This window comes from Cyprinus carpio, chromosome A11, assembly GCF_018340385.1.
Source record: "Cyprinus carpio isolate SPL01 chromosome A11, ASM1834038v1, whole genome shotgun sequence".
Lineage (NCBI taxonomy): Eukaryota > Metazoa > Chordata > Actinopteri > Cypriniformes > Cyprinidae > Cyprinus > Cyprinus carpio.
The window spans coordinates 18,479,382-18,498,671 of NC_056582.1; the positions used below are offsets into that span (position 1 = coordinate 18,479,382).

The 19,290-nt window shown below is 35.9% G+C and overlaps 1 protein-coding gene across 1 annotated transcript in view; it reads left to right on the forward strand.

The window, feature by feature from the left end:
- LOC109072868 (thrombospondin type-1 domain-containing protein 7B-like) overlaps nt 1-19,290 on the forward strand; it is a 54,166-nt gene that overhangs the window by 18,021 nt on the left and 16,855 nt on the right. The window contains exons 3-7 of the mRNA XM_042766621.1: nt 6,268-7,108; nt 9,665-9,913; nt 10,660-10,820; nt 12,905-13,060; nt 13,489-13,689. Coding sequence (XP_042622555.1) covers nt 6,268-7,108; nt 9,665-9,913; nt 10,660-10,820; nt 12,905-13,060; nt 13,489-13,689 — 1,608 coding nt within the window. The remainder of the gene's footprint in view (nt 1-6,267; nt 7,109-9,664; nt 9,914-10,659; nt 10,821-12,904; nt 13,061-13,488; nt 13,690-19,290) is intronic.

Below are 19,290 nucleotides of genomic sequence, written 5' to 3' on the forward strand. Positions count from 1 at the left end.
AGACGGCTAGTAAAAGGTGATCTGAAAACTAACAGACATGTACTAAAAGCTATAAAAGTGCTTTAATCCAGGAATTGCTTTGCATTTTAGCTACACTCTTCATATATAAATTGCAACTCACAAGTGCTTCACAAGTTCCTTAATAAAATAAACAGTATGGTATGAAAGAATGCAATTTATACATTAAAAGCCCCAATAACACATCACCATGATGTTGAAAAATACACAAAAATACGATTGGAAAGCTTTATACCTTTGCACCAATCAAACACAATTTGGTGCTTTTATTCCAATTTTTTGCATTTATACATTTGCATTTACATTCACAGGAAATGTACATAGTTAAACATGTATCAATAGGGTCCAGTGCTTTGGTCCCTATATTGACTTCCATTTTCTGGAAGTCTCCTTTTGTGTTTCACAGAAGAGTAATTCTTACGAATTGGACTGACACAAGTGTGAATAAATGATGAATGATGACAGAATTTTCCATTTTGCGTGAAGGATCCCTTTAAACCACACTTTAAAATGAGCACAAATACACTTTTCAGGACAAAATGTTTTGCAAAAAAAAAAAAAGAGGACTCCTCTCCTTCAGCAGGGTTTATTAGGTTTTTAAATGATAAATCGGTAAACATGTTCATACAGTAATTAAGGTGATGAACTACATCTGTGAGGACACGTGTAAATTCACATCATACATTCATATCACTTTGAACTAGTGTTTTACATACAAGTAAACAAAAATAAGCCACAGAATCATTGCCTTCCAGAGCAACATCCCAAGTCTTTCGCATTTAAGACATCAAAATCCACCAGTCCTCACCCCAGACTCGAACCGAATCATGACAGGCCAAAAACAGCTCCCTTTCCTTTGCTAAAGTGTCTGTGATAGGCAGAAGAGCACTGTAATTGCATCTGTGACCATCAGCGAGTAATTAATCTGTCATGTGCCCTATTGTTTCACCCAGAATGCACCCAAAAAGTGTGTGAGTGAGTGTCAGACTAGAACATTTCTTCACGCAGTTGAGGGACGGAGGATGCTGCCATCTCCAGAGACCTCTGGGTCAGGAAATGTTTTGTTTTTTTAAATGTGTAAACAACACTAATGGCTCTGACACTTTCAGACATCATAAATACATAATTTGATTTATTTCGGCATAAACAATGGTTGCACTGTTGAGTCATGCTGTGTAGCACATGTACCAATGCACTTGTTGATTAGCAAGACAGTAGCCAGTCTCCAATTATACTTAACTCTCTACATAAGCTAAACAGAATGTACACTTATTTATCTGTTTTGAGAGTAAAATGTTACAAATGTAAAATGTTTTAACATAGTTGCATAGCATAGCATATTGGCCTCTAAATAGCAAAAGCATAAATTCCTCTACTCTCATAAGATACTGATTGTTACTGTAGATTGTCACCTGGTTTACACAGATAATATTTTGAATGTATAATACATTACCAGCCAGAAGTTTGGGGGTCAGTAAGAAGCTATTTATATATTTATTGAATTCCTTTATTCAGCAAGGAGGCATTAAATTGATCAAAAGTGACAGTTAAGACATTCATATGTTACAAAAGATTTATATTTTTTTTCTATTTCTATTTTCAATCATTTCAATTGTAACATAAAAATATTAGCAACACAACTGTTTTTAACATTGGAATTAATATGGATAAACTGAAGGATCACATAACACTATCGATTTGAGTAATGGCTGCTGAAAATTCGGGTTTGCCATTGTAGGAATAAATTACATGTTAAAATATTTTAATAGAAAACAAATAAATGCAGGCTTGTTGAGCAAAAGAGACTTCTTACAAAAATTTGAATCTTATCAAACTCTCAAACTTTTAAATGTGTATTTAAGATATGAATTATATTCACATGTTTGCCTTTCTATGATCAATTTGAAGGGTTTTCACATGCGCCTGCAGTGTGTTTAGTATCACATTTAATGAGCGTGTAAAATCTTGTTGATTACATTTCTAAATCATATTTCTAAGAATGGGAGTGGTCTAGTTTTGTTGCAATCCCGTTGTTTGCAGTGTGCACAGGGTAAAATCTGTGTACTGTAGAACTTTCCACAGCTGTTAGCTCTGTGTTTTTCAGGCTGGAGAAGACTTCATCTCAGAGTCTGCCGCTAACTATGCTAAGGTTGCTGATTAGATTGTCTTGGAAAAAATGTACAGAAACCAATAGATCGAGCTGTTTTCAGCATGCAGTGGTGAGTTGATATAGCAGTACAGTGCTGTTGTTTGCAGCCTCCATATTGCCGGAGGTCTTCATAATGGAAGTACAGCCACTGAGGAATCCCACCATAGAGGGAACTCTGTGTTGTGGGTGATTAAACTTTTGAAAGTTTGAATAGCGAAAAATAACCTGTCTCGGGTGTGTTTGAACCAAGGCCTCTGATTGGTGCTAATGAAATATATTCAGCATTGGAGGCCGATGGGTTTTGCCTGGGGAAAAAGCCTACGGGAATGAAAACCAATTTAAATTTTCACTCAAAATGTTCTTTTTCCAAGTTAATGGAAATTGATAATGTGGATTCTACCAGATAAGATATCATAGTTCAAACTGTATCTCTGTCTTTGTGCTGCCAGAATTGAGTAAGACCTCTCTCGATCTTGCCGACAGTGACTTTGCTTGCGATGGCCTGTGAGTGACCTCATCCCATCTCACAGCTTTAAGTTGCTGTGACACCACAAGACAGGGTCCTGCTCGTATCTTAGTTCTGTTTTTCTATACCTGCCTGCTGCGTTTCAGTGATGACCACATGAGAGACGGAGGGAGATGAACTCCCCGTGAGACATACAAGTCAATCTGAAAGTTGAAAGAAGCTTGTCACATCTGTGAGGGTGATTTGTGTGTGTGTGTGTGTGTGTGTGTCACTCTACGCTTTTCAGCTATTACACAATTGTGTGTGTGTGTTTCTCTTAAATTTCCATCCAAAAAACTTTACCCCACCCAAAAATTTAAATTCTTTAAAGGGTTAGTTCACCCAAAAATGGAAATTAGCCCATAAATTACTCACCCTCGGGTGTTGCAGTGCATCAGTCCAAAAGAAGTGAAATAAAAAGCACCCATCCTTAATAAAAAGTGTCTCACAGCTCCGGGGTGGGGGGGATTGAACAAAGTCCTCCTTTAGGGAATCGATGCATTTTTGTAAGGAAAACATTTCAAACATAATAATTTTTCGTAAACGTACAGTTTTCCGTTTTTAGTTGAAAATGGTGTTGTGTAAATGGCCCCTAAAATTTCTTGTTTTCTTACGTCATTGGAAATTTGTTCTCATGGTCATACTTAGGAAAAAAGCAATTAATGATGAATTGTGTTCTCCACTGGTTAAAAGAACAGCTGTATGTTATCATAAAAACACAAGGTCTTTATTTATATATACTTTGTTTGTTTGTTTGTTTTTAAGAAATTAATACTTCTTTATCAAGGGATGTGATAAATTGTGAAAAAACAGTAAAAAAACATTAAATAATTAATTAATTAATTTATATATATATATATTAAATACTTATTATTTATTAAATGCTGTTCTTTTGAACTTTCTATTCATCAAAGAATCCTGAAAAATCAGTTTCCACAATAAATAAATAAATATTACTGTTCAACATTGATAATAATAAGAAATGTTTCTTGAGCATCAAATCATTATTTCTGAAGGATCATGTGACACTCAAGACTGGAGTAATGATGCTGAAAATTCAGCTTTGACATTACAAGAATAAATAACTTATATTTTAAAATACTGTGGGCCCTATTTTAACCATCTAAAGCTCTATTCACATGGGATTAGTATTACCTGGTGACCTCCAGTCATTTGTTATAATTGTGGAGGTTGTCTGTGATCTTAATCCCGTGCAAATCGGTTATGTCTGTAATTTATAAAGTAAAAATTTCCCCACAAATGACCAACCATATTTCGTGAAGAATGGAGCTGCGCTGGACTGTTTTGATAGTATTTTGGGTGCTGTCATTTCACTACCATACAATTTGCAGAAAGAGAAAGCTGAAAAGGTTTTGAGGTTAATGTGTTACAAATAAATCAAGCATAAATCAGAGTCTCATCTCCCATTCCACACATCAATAGATTGTTAAAATAGGGCCCATAATCTTCATAAGGATATGAAAAAATAAATAAATATAGATCTGCATTTCTGGTAACATGGCTTACTCTATCTTCCACTAGAAATGCTTGAGTAAATGTACTCACCCTCAAGTTATGGTTAGTTCTCATCAGGGTTAAAAGCTTTACATTTCCCTTGTTTTTCCATTTTCCGCCCCAAAAATGTTGGTTCAGAGAGAACAATGCAACAACAACAACAACAACAACAAAAATCTCTTTCCTGGTGCTTTTTCTCTCATTGCCTCAGTTCAAAGCAATTATTCCCACATCTAGAGTTTTTAATCAGCATGCCATCCATCAGAATCCTGATTAGCTGGGAGATCTCTGTAGGACAGGCCTCTGCGGTTAAAGTTTTACCTGAACCCCCTGCCTCTGAGTAAATTGATATTTGACTAAGGAGGATGAGCGCACGAGCAGTAATTAGCACGCTGTGAGGACCGACACTCTAATGATCAAATGTGTGTTTGACTCTGACTGGAGGGTTAGGCTGAGCTCAATGCTCATACAGTAATGATGTCACCCCATATGTCTTTGTCACATGGTTTTTGTCTTCTCCATTGTGCATTAGGTGGCATTTTGGAGAATGACAGGTCTTTTTGGTGACCTCACCAGTGGTGTGATGAGGATAACATGGCCATTGACATCCCCTGAGGAACAACAGCAATGATATCAGACTTTTGCTGTCTGCTTGAAGCATCTGTCCCCTCTGTCTTTCCTCTCTCTGTTCCCATCGCTTCTTTTTCTTTCTGTCCCCTTATTTCTTATAGGAGATAATGGAAGCAGTTGTAACAGGTGGCACGTTTTGCAGCTTTGCATTTAAAAGTTTATCACTAGGTTGCCAGGTAAAATTTAACATAAATGATCAAAAAAATGTTTTTTATGGCTGAGAGATCGGAAACAACTGTTAAACTGTAATGTAGATCAAATTTTGAGGCACATTTTTTAGATGTGTGTGTTTTTTCTGTTTGTTTGTTTTTTAGCTTTATAGGACTTGTTTAGGTATAGTTACTCAAAAATTACAATAATTTTATTTCAGTCCTGTGAACTTGTATCCTTTTGGACACAAAATGAGAATTTTGAAGCAACTCTTTTCCATACAAATGTTGTAATGATGTCTGTCAAACTGCAAAACTGTCTAATAATATTATTATTTAATATTATGAACACTACAATTCGAAAGTTTGTGTTCAGGAAGATTTTTTTAAATGTTTTTGAAAGATGTCTTTTATGCTTACCAAGGCCACATTTTTCAAAATGACAGTTAAACTCTGATATTGCAAAAATATTAAAAGCACACAATTTATTTGAAAACCAAAATATTTTACAATTATAAATGTTTCTACTGTCACTTTTGATCTATTTCATGCATCCTTACAGATTTTTTTTTTTATCTTATTGTATTTTCAATTGGTATATAAGAAATCTTTTATGCTTACAAAGTCAGATTATATATATATATATATATATATATATATATATAGTATATATATGTATGTGTGTGTGTGTGTGTGTGTGTGTGTGTGTGTTTATGTGTGTGTATATATACATACATACAAAAAAATACAATAAAAAACTAATATTGTTGAACTATATATATATATATATATATATATATATATATATATATAATATATATATATATAAAGATCTTTTATTTGAAACAGAAATATTTTATAACATTAAGAATGTAATTTTTGATCAGTTTAGTGCATTGTTACTAAATCTTTCTGGTCCCAAACTTTAAAATGTTCTATTCTATTCTATTCTATTCTATTCTATTCTATTCTATTCACTGTTCCAAAAGAGATGAATTTGTAGCAACTTTGAGAATGAATCCCAATTTCATATTCTTAAAAGGTGATATTTAAAGCTGCACAGTCCACAGTTTGTCTTTTTTTCTTTCTCTTTCTTTCCAGCTCATTTCTTTTGGCAGTGCTTTTCTACAATGATTAAAGATGATTATCCTTCTTGTGTCACTGAATCCACATGTACAGTATTTCTGTGGTATAGTGAAATGACTAGAGGCTCATCACTGTGCCTGATTTGGGCTTTAATAGACAATAGTAATATAATTCACTTCATATCCTGTGTGTCTTTTTTTTTTTTTTTCCTCTAGGTGTATGGAGTGGATGTGTGGCCAATGATTGTGGATCAGTCGGGCTCCAGAGTCGCTCGGTGTGGTGTGTCCATTCTGAAGGCTGGCGCACACATCAATCCAACTGCTTTCCATCTGATCGCCCACCACACCAGAGAGCATGTGTGAAGATCTGTGAGTGGCAAAAGGATCTGTTTGAGTGGCGCTTGTCTCCTTGGGGTCCCTGCACCCCGATTCCTCTTCTCTCAGCCAATCGATGTGTGACCGCTCAGCGTGGAGTACAAAGCAGAGGTGTGGTGTGTGTGAAGCGTACTAACGGCACCACGGTGAGCCAGCATGTGTGTGAAGCGTTTTCTGCAGTGCCGGAACAAGAACAGGCGTGTTTGTTACCCTGCCCAATCGACTGCATCGTCTCCGCCTTCACTCACTGGTCCACCTGCAGTCGCACCTGCGGGTCGGCCCTCCAACAGCGCACCAGACACGTGCTGGCAGCACCCCTGTATGGAGGAGCAGACTGTCCCAGCCTCACCCAGATACGTCCCTGTAACCATGACAACACCCACCCTGCTCTCTGTCCCTCTGACCAACAGGAATACAGTTACAATTTGTGGATGGGGCCCTGGAGCCCTTGCAGACTTAAAGGGACAGCGCCTGTTGGAAAGACGACAGTGGACTTTGGTTTTGAAATTGATGGGAAAAAAACAGTCAAAGCTTCATACACCATCAAACGCCACACTGAGAATAATCATCACCCAAACCATTATGATGAAAGAGGCCACAAAGTATCCTGGGAAATAACCATTGGCTATCAGACTCGGCAACTGCGCTGTACAAGGAGTGATGGGAAGAATGCCATGCTAAGGTGGGCATCCATTCTATCAATGTACAAATGAATGGGTCAGTGAATAAGTTCATAAATTCATCCATCTATTCATCCAGCCATCTACAGTACCATTCAATTAAATCAGTCTGTCTTTCTTTTATCCCTTCCTGTCCTAGCTTTTACTATTTCGAACGATGACTGAAACCTTTTATAATGGGCACTTCTCTTGTTTATTTCCATAAATATGAAAATATGATAAATAATATGATAAATCTCTTGTAAGTTCAACTGTAAGATGCTTTAGATAAAAGTGTCTGCCAAATGAGTAAATGTCAATGTAAAATCCATCCAGACATCCGTCAATCCACAGATTGATCAGTCGGTGCACCAATTAATTTTATTTTATTGATTTTTTTTTTATTTGTTATATTTTGTTTAATTTTATTTTCTATATTTTATTTAGATTTTGTAATTTTATATTGCTTTTTTATATATATTTACATATTATTTTAGTTTTTGCTTTATTTTCTATATTTTATTTGGATTTTTTAATTCTTGTATTTTAGTTTAGTTTAGTTTTTATACTTTTCATATTTAATTTATTTTATTTTTATTTTTAGATAAAATTTAATTTTTATTTTTGACATATTTTTTTCACTTTATTATTTATTATTTTAGTTTAGTTTACTTTTAGCACAGTTTTGTTTAATTTTATGCTTTTCATATTTTTATTTTCATGTTATTTGTTTTTCTATATTTTATTTAGATTTTTTTATATATTATTTTGTTAATGCTGTATTTTAGTTAATTTGGTTTAGTTCAAATAATCTGTAAAATATTGAATTCAATTTAAATTGTTTTGTAAGAAAAAATCACATCATGAAGTTATACAACAGACATTAAACTAGAACAACTATGTAGGAAATTGTCAAATTATATATAGTTTAGCATTTTACAAAAATACTTGTCCACTGAATGCTACAATTAGTCAGAATGAAAAGAGAGTTGTGTAATGAAAGCTTTTAAAGAACTATTGCAGATGTAGTCAGAATTGACTGCGGGTAAATAGAGCTGCAATGAGTACTCATTACTGATCTGACCATGAATAAATGATACAGGCCTATTAGCAGACAGTTATGCAACAATGTTATGCAATACATTTGCTTGTTTTATTAAATGCCTCTCCACAGTGAGGATATTAGAGTCTTCTGTATCAAGCACTGCCATCCTCCTGGTGCAGATGGATTACCATCCTACCATATGATGCTGTTTGCACCAGAAAACATGCTGTTATTTATGTATGCATTACCGGTTACACTGTCATAACAGAAACTAAATTTTACCTTCTGTTGTGGGCAATACTTTTCGTTTTTCAGCTGAGGGAAGATCTCAAGCCTGCTGCTTTTTATACATTTTTCATTAGATTTGAATGGAAATAGTACTTGTTGCTCCTAGAAAACTACAATAACAAGCTCTGAAAATATCCAGATAATCCATTTTTTTTAATAAAAAAAAAAAAAAAAAAAAAAAATCCTGAAAATGCATACAAATCATCAATTTAAAAATAACAACAAATAATAATAAAAAATAAAAATAAAAATCTCAACAAAATCAGCACTTAGGATAAGCGTATTAAGATTTAAAATGTGCATATAAATCTGCAATTTAAAAATCCCATCTGAGTTTGATGATTTATGTGTTTTAATTCTCATTACCAAGTGAAATTCCTTATCCCAATGAAACACGGTAATAGCATTTAATGTAATTCTTTGGTTAGTATTTTATAACTAATACCTTTTTAATAGTATACTGAAGATTATCACTTTTTTGTTGTATTTCATTTTTTAAATGTTCATCTTTGTTTGCGGTCCCCTGTTTAACTAATCCATTAATTTTTATTCAATGTCAGTTCAACTGTAAAGCACATTTGTTTTGTTGTCCATGCTATGCAGCAAACATCAAGTGTTACCAACAATACATTCTAATGCCAGTCTTTATTTGAACCGCTCATTTACACACTGCATAATAAATTAACATCATTTTTTGTCTTCAGATTACAAAATTTCCCTTGTGGTTTGCAAACTTTTTCGCTTTCTTATTAAGCCAGAATAAACTTTGGAATATATTGAACACCCACGGACCATCCCATCTCTCTCACAGGATTTCATAGTTTACTTTAGCTTGTTTTGTATGCCAATATATTCACTGAGAATCAGCAGCAACACTAAAGCCTTGGAGAGTTTGAGAGACAGCTTGAAAAATGTTCTGTTTATGTTGCTACCTTTTTTTGTCATGCTAGCCACAGGCTAAATGCATGCCAGCAGCTTCAGATATGGCAATACATAAACATGAAATCCTTTGAAAGTGACTAAACAGTAACTTTTTGTGCAATTTTTTGAATTGCAATCTGTAGATTTTTTTTATATAAGTGTGTGTGTGTGTGTGTGTGTATGTGTGTGTGTGTGTGTGTGTAGGTAGGTAGCAGAGGGCCACAAAATATCAATCAAATTTTTACAGCAGTAAAATTCTTCATTTTACAGTGCCATAAAAATGCGGTAAAAAAGATGACACTGTAAATTTCTTTCTCATCTCCAGCCTCTGCGACCATGACAACAGCCCCGTGAACTTTCGTTCATGTGTGATGCCCAGAGACTGTAAAGTGTCTGATTGGTCGCAGTGGAGTCTGTGTTCAAAGACGTGTCGGACATCTGATCAATCACCTGGCTTCAGATTCAGGAGTCGCAGCCTGAAGCAAGCAGCCATTGGTGGAGGAGAGCCATGCCTCGCCCTGGAGGAAAGAGCAAACTGTAATGTTTTGGAAGACACACTGCCACTGTGCCCAAGGTGAAGAGAATGCATTGCCAGAATTGTGCATCCAAATCTTTTTAAATGTTTTAATTTGTGCTAAATGCAGTAGGTCTTAAAGGGGACACCGAATTTTCCACAAGTTGGCATGATTCTTTAGGGTCTTCATGAAATGTCTGCAACACTTTGGTTAAAATTCCTCAATGGTCGTGTAAAACAACACCCCTTTTTACCTTGTCAAAAACAGCTACGGAGTCCGTTCACAGCGAGCCGTTTCCGTGCAAGCCATGTCTCTTTAAATGCTAATGAGCTACTGTTCACCCCGCCCCTCTCTTCCATTTTTTTGTATTCAGTGGCAAATTACCATCAAAAACAAAACTAATCCACTGCATCCTCAGTGGCTCTGATGTCGGAAGAAAATAAACTGATAACTGAGACTGTTTAGATTTTTATTTTATTAAACACATTTATATGCAAACACCATGTAAAAAGGAATTTTGCATCCGATGTAGCCTTTAAACTCAACATAAAAATAAAATTCCCCATAAATGTATGTTATTTATCTTATTGTGAATGATTCCTCCATGCATATGTTTAATTTCTTTTAAAATTTGACCATATAACTTTTAATCAGATGTCACCCTACATTTTTTTTTTCTCGATAATCTGTTTAACTTGGACATATGTTACAATACAGAAGAAAAGATAAGCTACCCTAGTGTTATTGGGACTTTAAAAAGGCTGAACAGATATGACTCTTTAATTTTAATTGGCTGGAAATACAGGTACGAGTGGAGGGTGACCAATTGGAAAGCATGCCAGGTGGCCCCACTTTTGAGTCAGCAGGACCATCGCCATAGCAATACCAGCATCCTGTGTGGAGGTGGGATCCGAACCCGAGAGGCATATTGTGTCAGGATCCATGACAGCACTGCACTGTCCCATAGTAAGAACACTGTTCCCTTTCTAACGTTCACTCTTGTTATGTATGGGAAAACTCCTTTTTTCCTTTTTGCTGAAGCCTGATTTGTTCACATTTGTGTAGCTGCACAAAACAATGGCACTTTAGCCTGCCAGAAGGGGCGGGGCCGACTGCTATATAAGTCAGCCTGTAGCGCCATACATCAGATCATTTCTCCTTCAGCGATGAGGATCATCTCAGCCGTAGAAGAAGTTCCAGCTCTGCTCGCTCAGGTGGAAAAAGCCGAGGCAGCGACGTAAGCGATCTCTGCAGGCATCCGGAGCAAAAGAGCAAATTTCTAAGAGCAAATTTCAGCGCGCATTGTTGCAAATGTTGCGCCGCGAATGTGGTTCGTTCAAGGAGCCCTTGCATGATGAAGATGGACACAGCGAGTGTGCCGCCTGCCTCGGCTGTGCCCATGCAGAGGCTGCGCTCGCTGATGGCTCATGCTCTTTCTGTGAGAGCATGAGTCTCTCTCATCTACGCTCGCGGGTCGCCTTGTTTCATCAAGGTGATCCTCCCCGCCAGGCCCTCCCGTCTTTCTCCTCCCCTAAGAGGAAAAACAGCGGGGCAGCAGATCTTTTTCAGCGGACTCAAGCGGTGTCCCACCCGAGTGCCCCACCTGCAGGCGCGGATTCTATCTGTCTAACCTCCCATCTAGGTAGTGGTTTCTCATGCCCTAAGCTAAGCTAGGGGCAAGATAATGCCCAAGTCCCTTAGGGCCCTTATTAGTGCTCTAACACTGGGCTCACAGAGCAACATGTGATTGTTGCTTGTAGTGCGGCGTGATTGGATTTGTTCCCATACATAATGAAAGTGAACGTTCGAAAGGGAATGCTTTCAGTTACATAACGTAACCTCGGTTCCCTGAGATAAGGGAACGAACGTTATGTAACTTGCCGCACTACAAGCTGCACAAATCGATGATCGTCGCTTCAGTTGAATGATCTGATAAATGCCGCTACGGGCCGACTTATATAGCGGTCGGCCCCACCCCTTCTGGCGGGCTGAAGTGCCATTGGTTTGTTCAGCTACACAAATGTGAAAAAATCAGGCTTCAGCAGAAAGGAAAAAAGGAGTTTTCCCATACATAACGCTCGTTCCCTTATCTCAGGGAACCGAGGTTACGTTAAGTAACCGAAACGTTTTCGATAGTTAACTGTATATTACTAACAAAGAAGTATGATGGATTTTTTTCAGATAACTTTTTCTATGGCAGTACCACAGTATTATTTGAATATCATTTTATGTGAGTATGATAATCATTCGGTACTTGGCGAGTATCAAAATACCATACCCAGTGTTACCCAGGGGTGGGTAGATTTAGACCAAGAAAGTGATTTTAGAATGTATTGGAATAAGCTCAGTTAAAAAATTGAATCCAAGATGGCAAACAAATTTGAGTGAAGTTGTTTAGCCTTATGCATCATTCACTACTAAAATGCATTGATATAAAGATTTAAATCTAATTGCAAAATGTGTGTATTTTTGTGTATTATATATTTTTATGCTTATTAGAGTATTGTGCCATTAGTTTAGCAGCTTGCTAACATTACACTATTAGTCATGCATGCACTCCATATGAAGAGCGTAAAATTGCTGCCTATGAAGTGTGATCCAAGTCATTTATGAGATTCCATTTCAGTGAGGATGATGCCTTGGAAGACTTGTTGGTTTTGGATCAGAGCACTAACAATACGTCCATCTCACAGTACAATAAGCAAATGTGATTAATGCAAATGAGAATCGATTTTTTAAACATTAACACCATAAACATAGAGGGAAAAAAGATTTTCTGGATTGCTTTCATTTTATTTAATCTTTCATAGGCTGTTGAGACTCAGGGCAGAACGCTAAGGGGGAGATTTAGTTTCCTCTGCGTTTCTGTCTTTTGATTTAAATGGTAATCTGTGGCCACACAGTGTGAAGGACGGATTTGAATTGCATTTATTTTTGTGCAAGCTTCTGTTAGAGCTTTAAAAATGCATTTCATACAGTTTTAAAAATATCTCCAACTGACTACATGTGGTAAATTTGTAACTGTCTCTCTCTGTTTTTTTCATTATTAGTCAGTCGGCCTGTTGGCAGTAACTTGTGTACCAGGTCTTTACCGCCATTGGCTGAGTCTTGCTTCATTCCCTGTCAGAAACATTGTCCCCTCACGCCTTGGTCACCCTGGGGACCCTGTCTCCATGACAACTGTTTGGAACCTCAGGGGAGAAGAGGTGAGAGACGAAAGCATCCCATCGACACACATCCATGTCTAAATCACACACACTTAGATTCACACCCCCTGTCCTTGGTTTCTCCTCTCAGAAATGTAAATGATGTGTGAAAATCGAGGTGGGCATATTTCTGACCCTTAGCTGAGGTGCCGCCCACTCAGTGAGGTGACAGTGATGGGACAGCTGTATTACTCTATTTAGACTCGTTCTAAAGCCTTTTTCTTTATATTTCATTTTCTATTTCTTCTCTCCTCTTCCTTAATGTGCTCATATATTAGGCCAAGATATTTAGCTGTTGCGCTGCTTATTTTGCCAGAGTGTGGGAACAGTATCTGCTAAAATGTTGGCAATGAGCATGTTTCTGTTTGAGTCATCACTGAGATTTTTTTATTTTTAATTTTTTTGCATGTGTACACCTTCATTTTCAGTTTTCAGGATGAGAGCTCGTTCTATAATTACGGAGTCTTGGGTGGAGTCCGACAGTTGCCCTCCCGTCAGCGAAGCGATGATCTGCGATGACACTGTCTGCTTCATGTGGAGGGTGACATCACAGGGGCCCTGTGTTCCTCAAAATGGATCGTGTGGTCCAGGATTTCAAGAACAGACTCTAGAGTGTTTTTCTGCCACAGGTATGCAGGTATCCCTGGCCTTTTACTGCAATAGTTGACCTTAAACTGAAAATTCTGTCATCATTTTTTACCCTCACCTGTATGATTTACTTTAAATAAATTATTAGATCAATAGATGTAAAAAAAAAAAAAAAAAAAAAAAAAATTACAATTCTGGTGCACCAAATCTTGAGATACCATATTTGAATGTATGCAAATGCAAATTAGAAGGTTTTCAGGAATTAGCAAACTATTTTATGGCTTCAAAAGAATATAGCAAGGAAAATGTTCTAATTTTATGCTTTATGAACTATACTTTTATAGTGTTTGTTGTCATTTTTGGAGCCTAACACCCCACACAAACACTACTACCGTTAAATGTTTTCCGGCAGTAAGATTTAGTTTTTTTTACTTTTACTTTTACTTAGCAAGGATCCATTAAATTGTTCAAAGGTGACAGTAAAGACATTTCTAATGTTACAAAATATTTATTTTTCAAATAAATGTTCTTTTGAACTTTCTGAATCCTGAAAAATAATAAGAATAACAGTGATGTTTCTTCCGCAGCAAATCAGCATATTAGAATGATTTCTGAAGGATCATATGACACTGCCTGGAGTAATGATGCTGAAAATTCAGCATTGTCATCACAGGAATAAATAACATTTTAAGACCACTCATATACTTACTGCTGATGGACAACACACACACTGGCACTTGACATGAATGAGTGACGTTACAACGAAAGACCTTAGAGGAATCCTGAGGCTCTTTGACAGTTGTGTCTCTGTTTATTTGTGCGTCAAAACTCAAACTCATCTCAGTAAAAAGCACAGAAAACAGATAAGAAATATGCCACATACCCGCCGAGAGGAGAGGATAGATGAGAGGAGATTAAAAGATAGCTGATCATTGACTTGTTTAAGTAAAAATAACTATTCACTGAACAGTTGGAGGACGGGATAACAGAAGGTTGAAAGTAATTAGAGGGATAAAGGTGCAGAATGACAGGATTGAGAATGATATTTAAAGCGATAGTGCTGTAAATTCTGTCCTTATCCAATTTTTTAATGTTTTTATTTTTTACAGCGAAGGAGACTTTTTGCAAAATATCTATAAATGTCTATGTTGGGGTCAGTAAGATTTTTAATTGTTTTTGAAAAAAGCATCTTGTGCTCACCAAGGCTACATTTATTAAAAAAAAAAAAAAAATGATTTATTTTGTGCAACTGCATTAAAGGGATACTCCATACTTTAACACTTAAACATGTCAAACCGTGTCCGAATCAGTCAAAACACTCATAATATGGAATTTTTACATCCAACATGCACACAACTGCATTAAAGGGATACTCCATCCCAAAATGTAAATTTTGGCATTATTCATTTACCCCCATGTTGTTCCAAACCCGTAAAAGCTTTGTTCATCTTCGGAACAAAATTTAAGATATTTTGGATGAAAAGTGGGAGGCTTGAGACTGTTCCATATACTGCCAAATAAATAACAGTGTCAAGGTCCAGGAAAGTATGAAAAGCATCGTCAGAATAGTCCATCTGCCATCAGTGATTCAGTCGTAACATCATGAAGTGACGAGAATACTTTTTGTACACGAAGAAAAAATTATTCGCAAATGTCTCTCCAAATCAGCTGTGTCGGCCGCGCCACAAGGATACGTTTTTTTAATGTGTATTTACAGTAGGTGGACAACCAAAATGTATATTACCGCCGCATGTACCGTGTCGCGTGTTAAAGTTATTCGCAAAACTGTAATTGTTAAAGTTTGGTTTGTTCACCAAAGTGGCCCTGTTGCAACATTAAATTGTAAAATTTGGTTTTTAAACGGAAAAAAAGCATAAATTCACGGATTGGTAGTGTTTTCATTTCAAGGCAGAAATAATAAATAAATAAAAAAGTTTTCCAATGCTGAGTGAAAAACATTTAGACTAATTTTATGCTATCTATTCTTGACTTTTTGAATATGCCTTTACTGTGTGATCAAAAATTTTATCTATTTCAGATCGTGCAGAACCTGCCTCCCACGTTGCTCTCATCACAATTTTAAAAATAAAGTGCTGTCCCCATTTTATACAGGAACTGTTCATTTTAAAAACAATCCAATTATATTGTTAGTTTCATGGTAACATGCAAGTCAAGGTCTTCGGTTTTCACCTGTTTTAACTTATAAACTGTGCATAAGCACTGTGATATTTTCACCTGTTTTAACTTATAAACTCCTTGAGATTTTAAAGTCAGTTTATCAAGTAGCACAAAAACCTGAAGGTCTATGAAACGTCAGTCAGTAGAACATTTTTTAAACAATGGCACTTGCCGTTAAAACATTATTTCAACCATATAGCCAAATAAAAATCATGCAAAGAACACTTAAAGAGAGTGTAGGTTGCTTCTGGCGTTTGGATGATACTTCAATAAATAAGGGAAGTTTAAGAAAGCCAAACACTAGTTTTTTTTTTTTCTTCTCCAAAAATGTATTTTTTTGCTCTCTCTGTTTAAACAGCATTAACTTACAGTGAAATATGTAGGTAATGAATGTTTTCCTGCCTTGCATTATTCATTTACCCCGGAAGGTGAACATGTGTGTTTCCAAAGGATTCCGCGTAAAAGCTTTTGATTTTTGCAAAAAGAATGTTCATAAGAATTTGTTATGATTATGCTAATGTGCGGAAGGTGAACCTGGGTTGCAATTTTAAGTGAGTGGTGACTGCGCTGGGATATTTGGATGAAAAAAGACTGCTTTGGATTATTATGAGTCTGTGAAAATAATAATATGGGCTGTCCAAAAATAAATAAATAAAAAAGAGTAGGGTTTGCTGTGAGTGCAGGCAGCATTTCAACCCAGTATTGCAGAGGCAGGTTTAGGCAAAGTGTTGGGTTTTATAGGCTTTTGATTAATACAATTTTTCTGAAACTGCATAAGCCTAAATCATTTTTTTTAGAGAATTATGTACAATATAACTATTCAGTCCAGTTTTGTTTGGGGGTAGTGTTTTCTTTCATATCTCAGGAGAGATGAGGCGCTTCTGAGAGAGAGACAACGAAAATATGTTTTGTTTTATCTGGCAAAAGAGAGACACGCAATCTGCCAAAGAGACAAAAACTTTTGTTCTTAATGTGTAGCCTATGCTGCTCTGTACTATTTTCAGTTTTAATTGTATGTGGCAACGCTACAGTTGTTTTGGCAATAAAATGTAAAAATATATTGCAGTAATAAGAAACTGTCCCGAGACATCACGTATAGGCCTAATTATTTTTAGTTTCATTATAAGGCAATTCCAGCATTACTGCCGTGACATTCGCATTCAAAACCTGAAATATAAAATCTCACAGAATGTATTCATTACCAATATATTGAACCATCTCTTTATGTTTTTCTAAATCCCAAACAGAGTCCAGACATCAGAAAAGTATCCGTCTATGAACCTTTTATAGGCTATTTTAGATTTGGGAAATACACGTGCGTTACGGAAGTGACAAAAAAGACCAGAGTTTTTGGGAGACAACATTTTGTAGACTTTCTGTGATTTATAATGCACAAACCAGAAGCAACAACATCTGCAGAATGGAGAAGGGTTGACCATTCTCAAAAAATAAAATATCTAATTTATTTCAGTTTTCGTTTTTGTGTTTCAGACGAAAAATCAATGTTAAGGCATCTCTCTGTTACGGACCGTTCTGAAAGCAGAATTTATACAAATGCGTATCAAATGCTTTAAAAACTTTAACAGAGATGTCTAGGGTATTTAATAGGTCTGCCCCCCACGTAAGAGGAGAGGAGAGGAATTGTTGAATAAAGTAATTATTTTTGTTTTCTTCATGTACAAAAAGTATTCTCGTCACTTCATAACGTTACGGTTGAATCACTGATGGCAGATGGACTATTCTGACGATGCTTTTCATACTTTCCTGGACCTCGACACTGTTATTTATTTGGCAGTCTATGGAACAGTCTCAAGCCTTCCGATTTTCATCCAAAATATCTTAAATTGTGTTCCGAAGACGAACGAAGCTTTTACGGGTTTGGAACGACTTGGAGGTAAGTGATAAAGGACAAAATTTTCATTTTGGGATGGAGTAACCCTTTAAACCTGACAGCATTTTCTTCCCAGCATGCACTTGGGATGTTCTGGAAAATGCAAAGTGAAGTTGAAATGCCAAAGCCATTAAAGTTAAAGTGCAGTTGACTTAAAGTGATAATGTATTCTTGCTGGTGATTTTAGTTGTACTTTCACTTTACACTCGATTAAAGTCACCTAATTGTTTTTTTTTGTTTGTTTTTTTTTTGTTTCCAAATCAAAAATCAATGTATGGTATCATACTTTATAATCAGGGCAGTTTTGAAAACACCAATTCAATTCTCAACAAAAAAATCTAAAATCTAGATTATTTTAAATAGGTTTTAGCTTTGTATTTCCTATATAAATAAATATATATTTAAAAAAATAGATTTCAAAATACACAAATATAAGAATATATTACAAAAAAATAGATGTTAAAATTTATTTTCATTTTATTTCAAATAAGTTTTAGTTACTTTATTTTGACATTTTAAGTGAGTGACGTGACATACAGCCAAGTATGGTAACCCATACTCAGAATTCGTGCTCTGCATTTAACCCAACCAAAGTGCACACACACAGCAGTGAACACACACACACCGTGAACACACACCCGGAGCAGTGGGCAGCCATTTATGCTGCGGTGCCCGGGGAGCAGTTGGGGGTTCTGTCCTGGTATTGCCGGTCCTAGACTCGAACCCACAACCTTAGGGTGAGGAGTCAAACTCTCTAACCATTTGGCCACGACGTCCCTTTTTGTCAAATATTTATATAATTTATTATTATTCAATGCAAACATATTGTTCGAAATAGATCTTGCATTTATCCAAACAATTGGAAAAGTATTTTCTTGCTCCTTGAAGTAAATGCATCAAAGTTTAAAAATAAATTTATTTTCAATGTGGACAATATTTTTTCTTAGGCAGTGTTTTTTTACAAACTTATATTAAGCATATATTTGAAATATATTTTGGACAGTGTAAAAAAAAATATTTTTATTGTATGGTTTTGATCACATTACTATGCATTTGCTTTTACATTTTGAATGGTTGCTAATTGCTTATTGGCCTTAGCAAAGAGGTAAAGAGTAAGAGTTAAGAGGTAAGATTTCTTGCAATGCCCAGACATGGATCATAGCTTTATTTGCAGAAGTTATCACTCCAGTTTCTGTGATCTTTCTGAAAGTTCGATATTTATGAAGTAGCATGCCATTGAATTCTGCTGTCTATCAGCAGTCCTGCAGTTCTTGCACACTCTAATGCACTTCTTAAGGCTCTAGGTAGATAATCACTCTGGGAAACTGCTTCTTCTAACAGGGCAAATAGGTGAAAAAATCTTCCTGTCTGCCATGTGAAAATAAAATAAAAAAAAACCTTTTAACACAACAGGAAATATGGTGATTACAGGGGTCATAAAATACATATTAAGAGCTGTGCATCTTCAGATGAGACAGTCTTTTTAAAGAAAAAAAAGCTTAATTTGTGCATTTATATTTTAGGTAATGAATACAATTCAGAGACATTGATTTTTAAGGCCAACGTCTGGAGA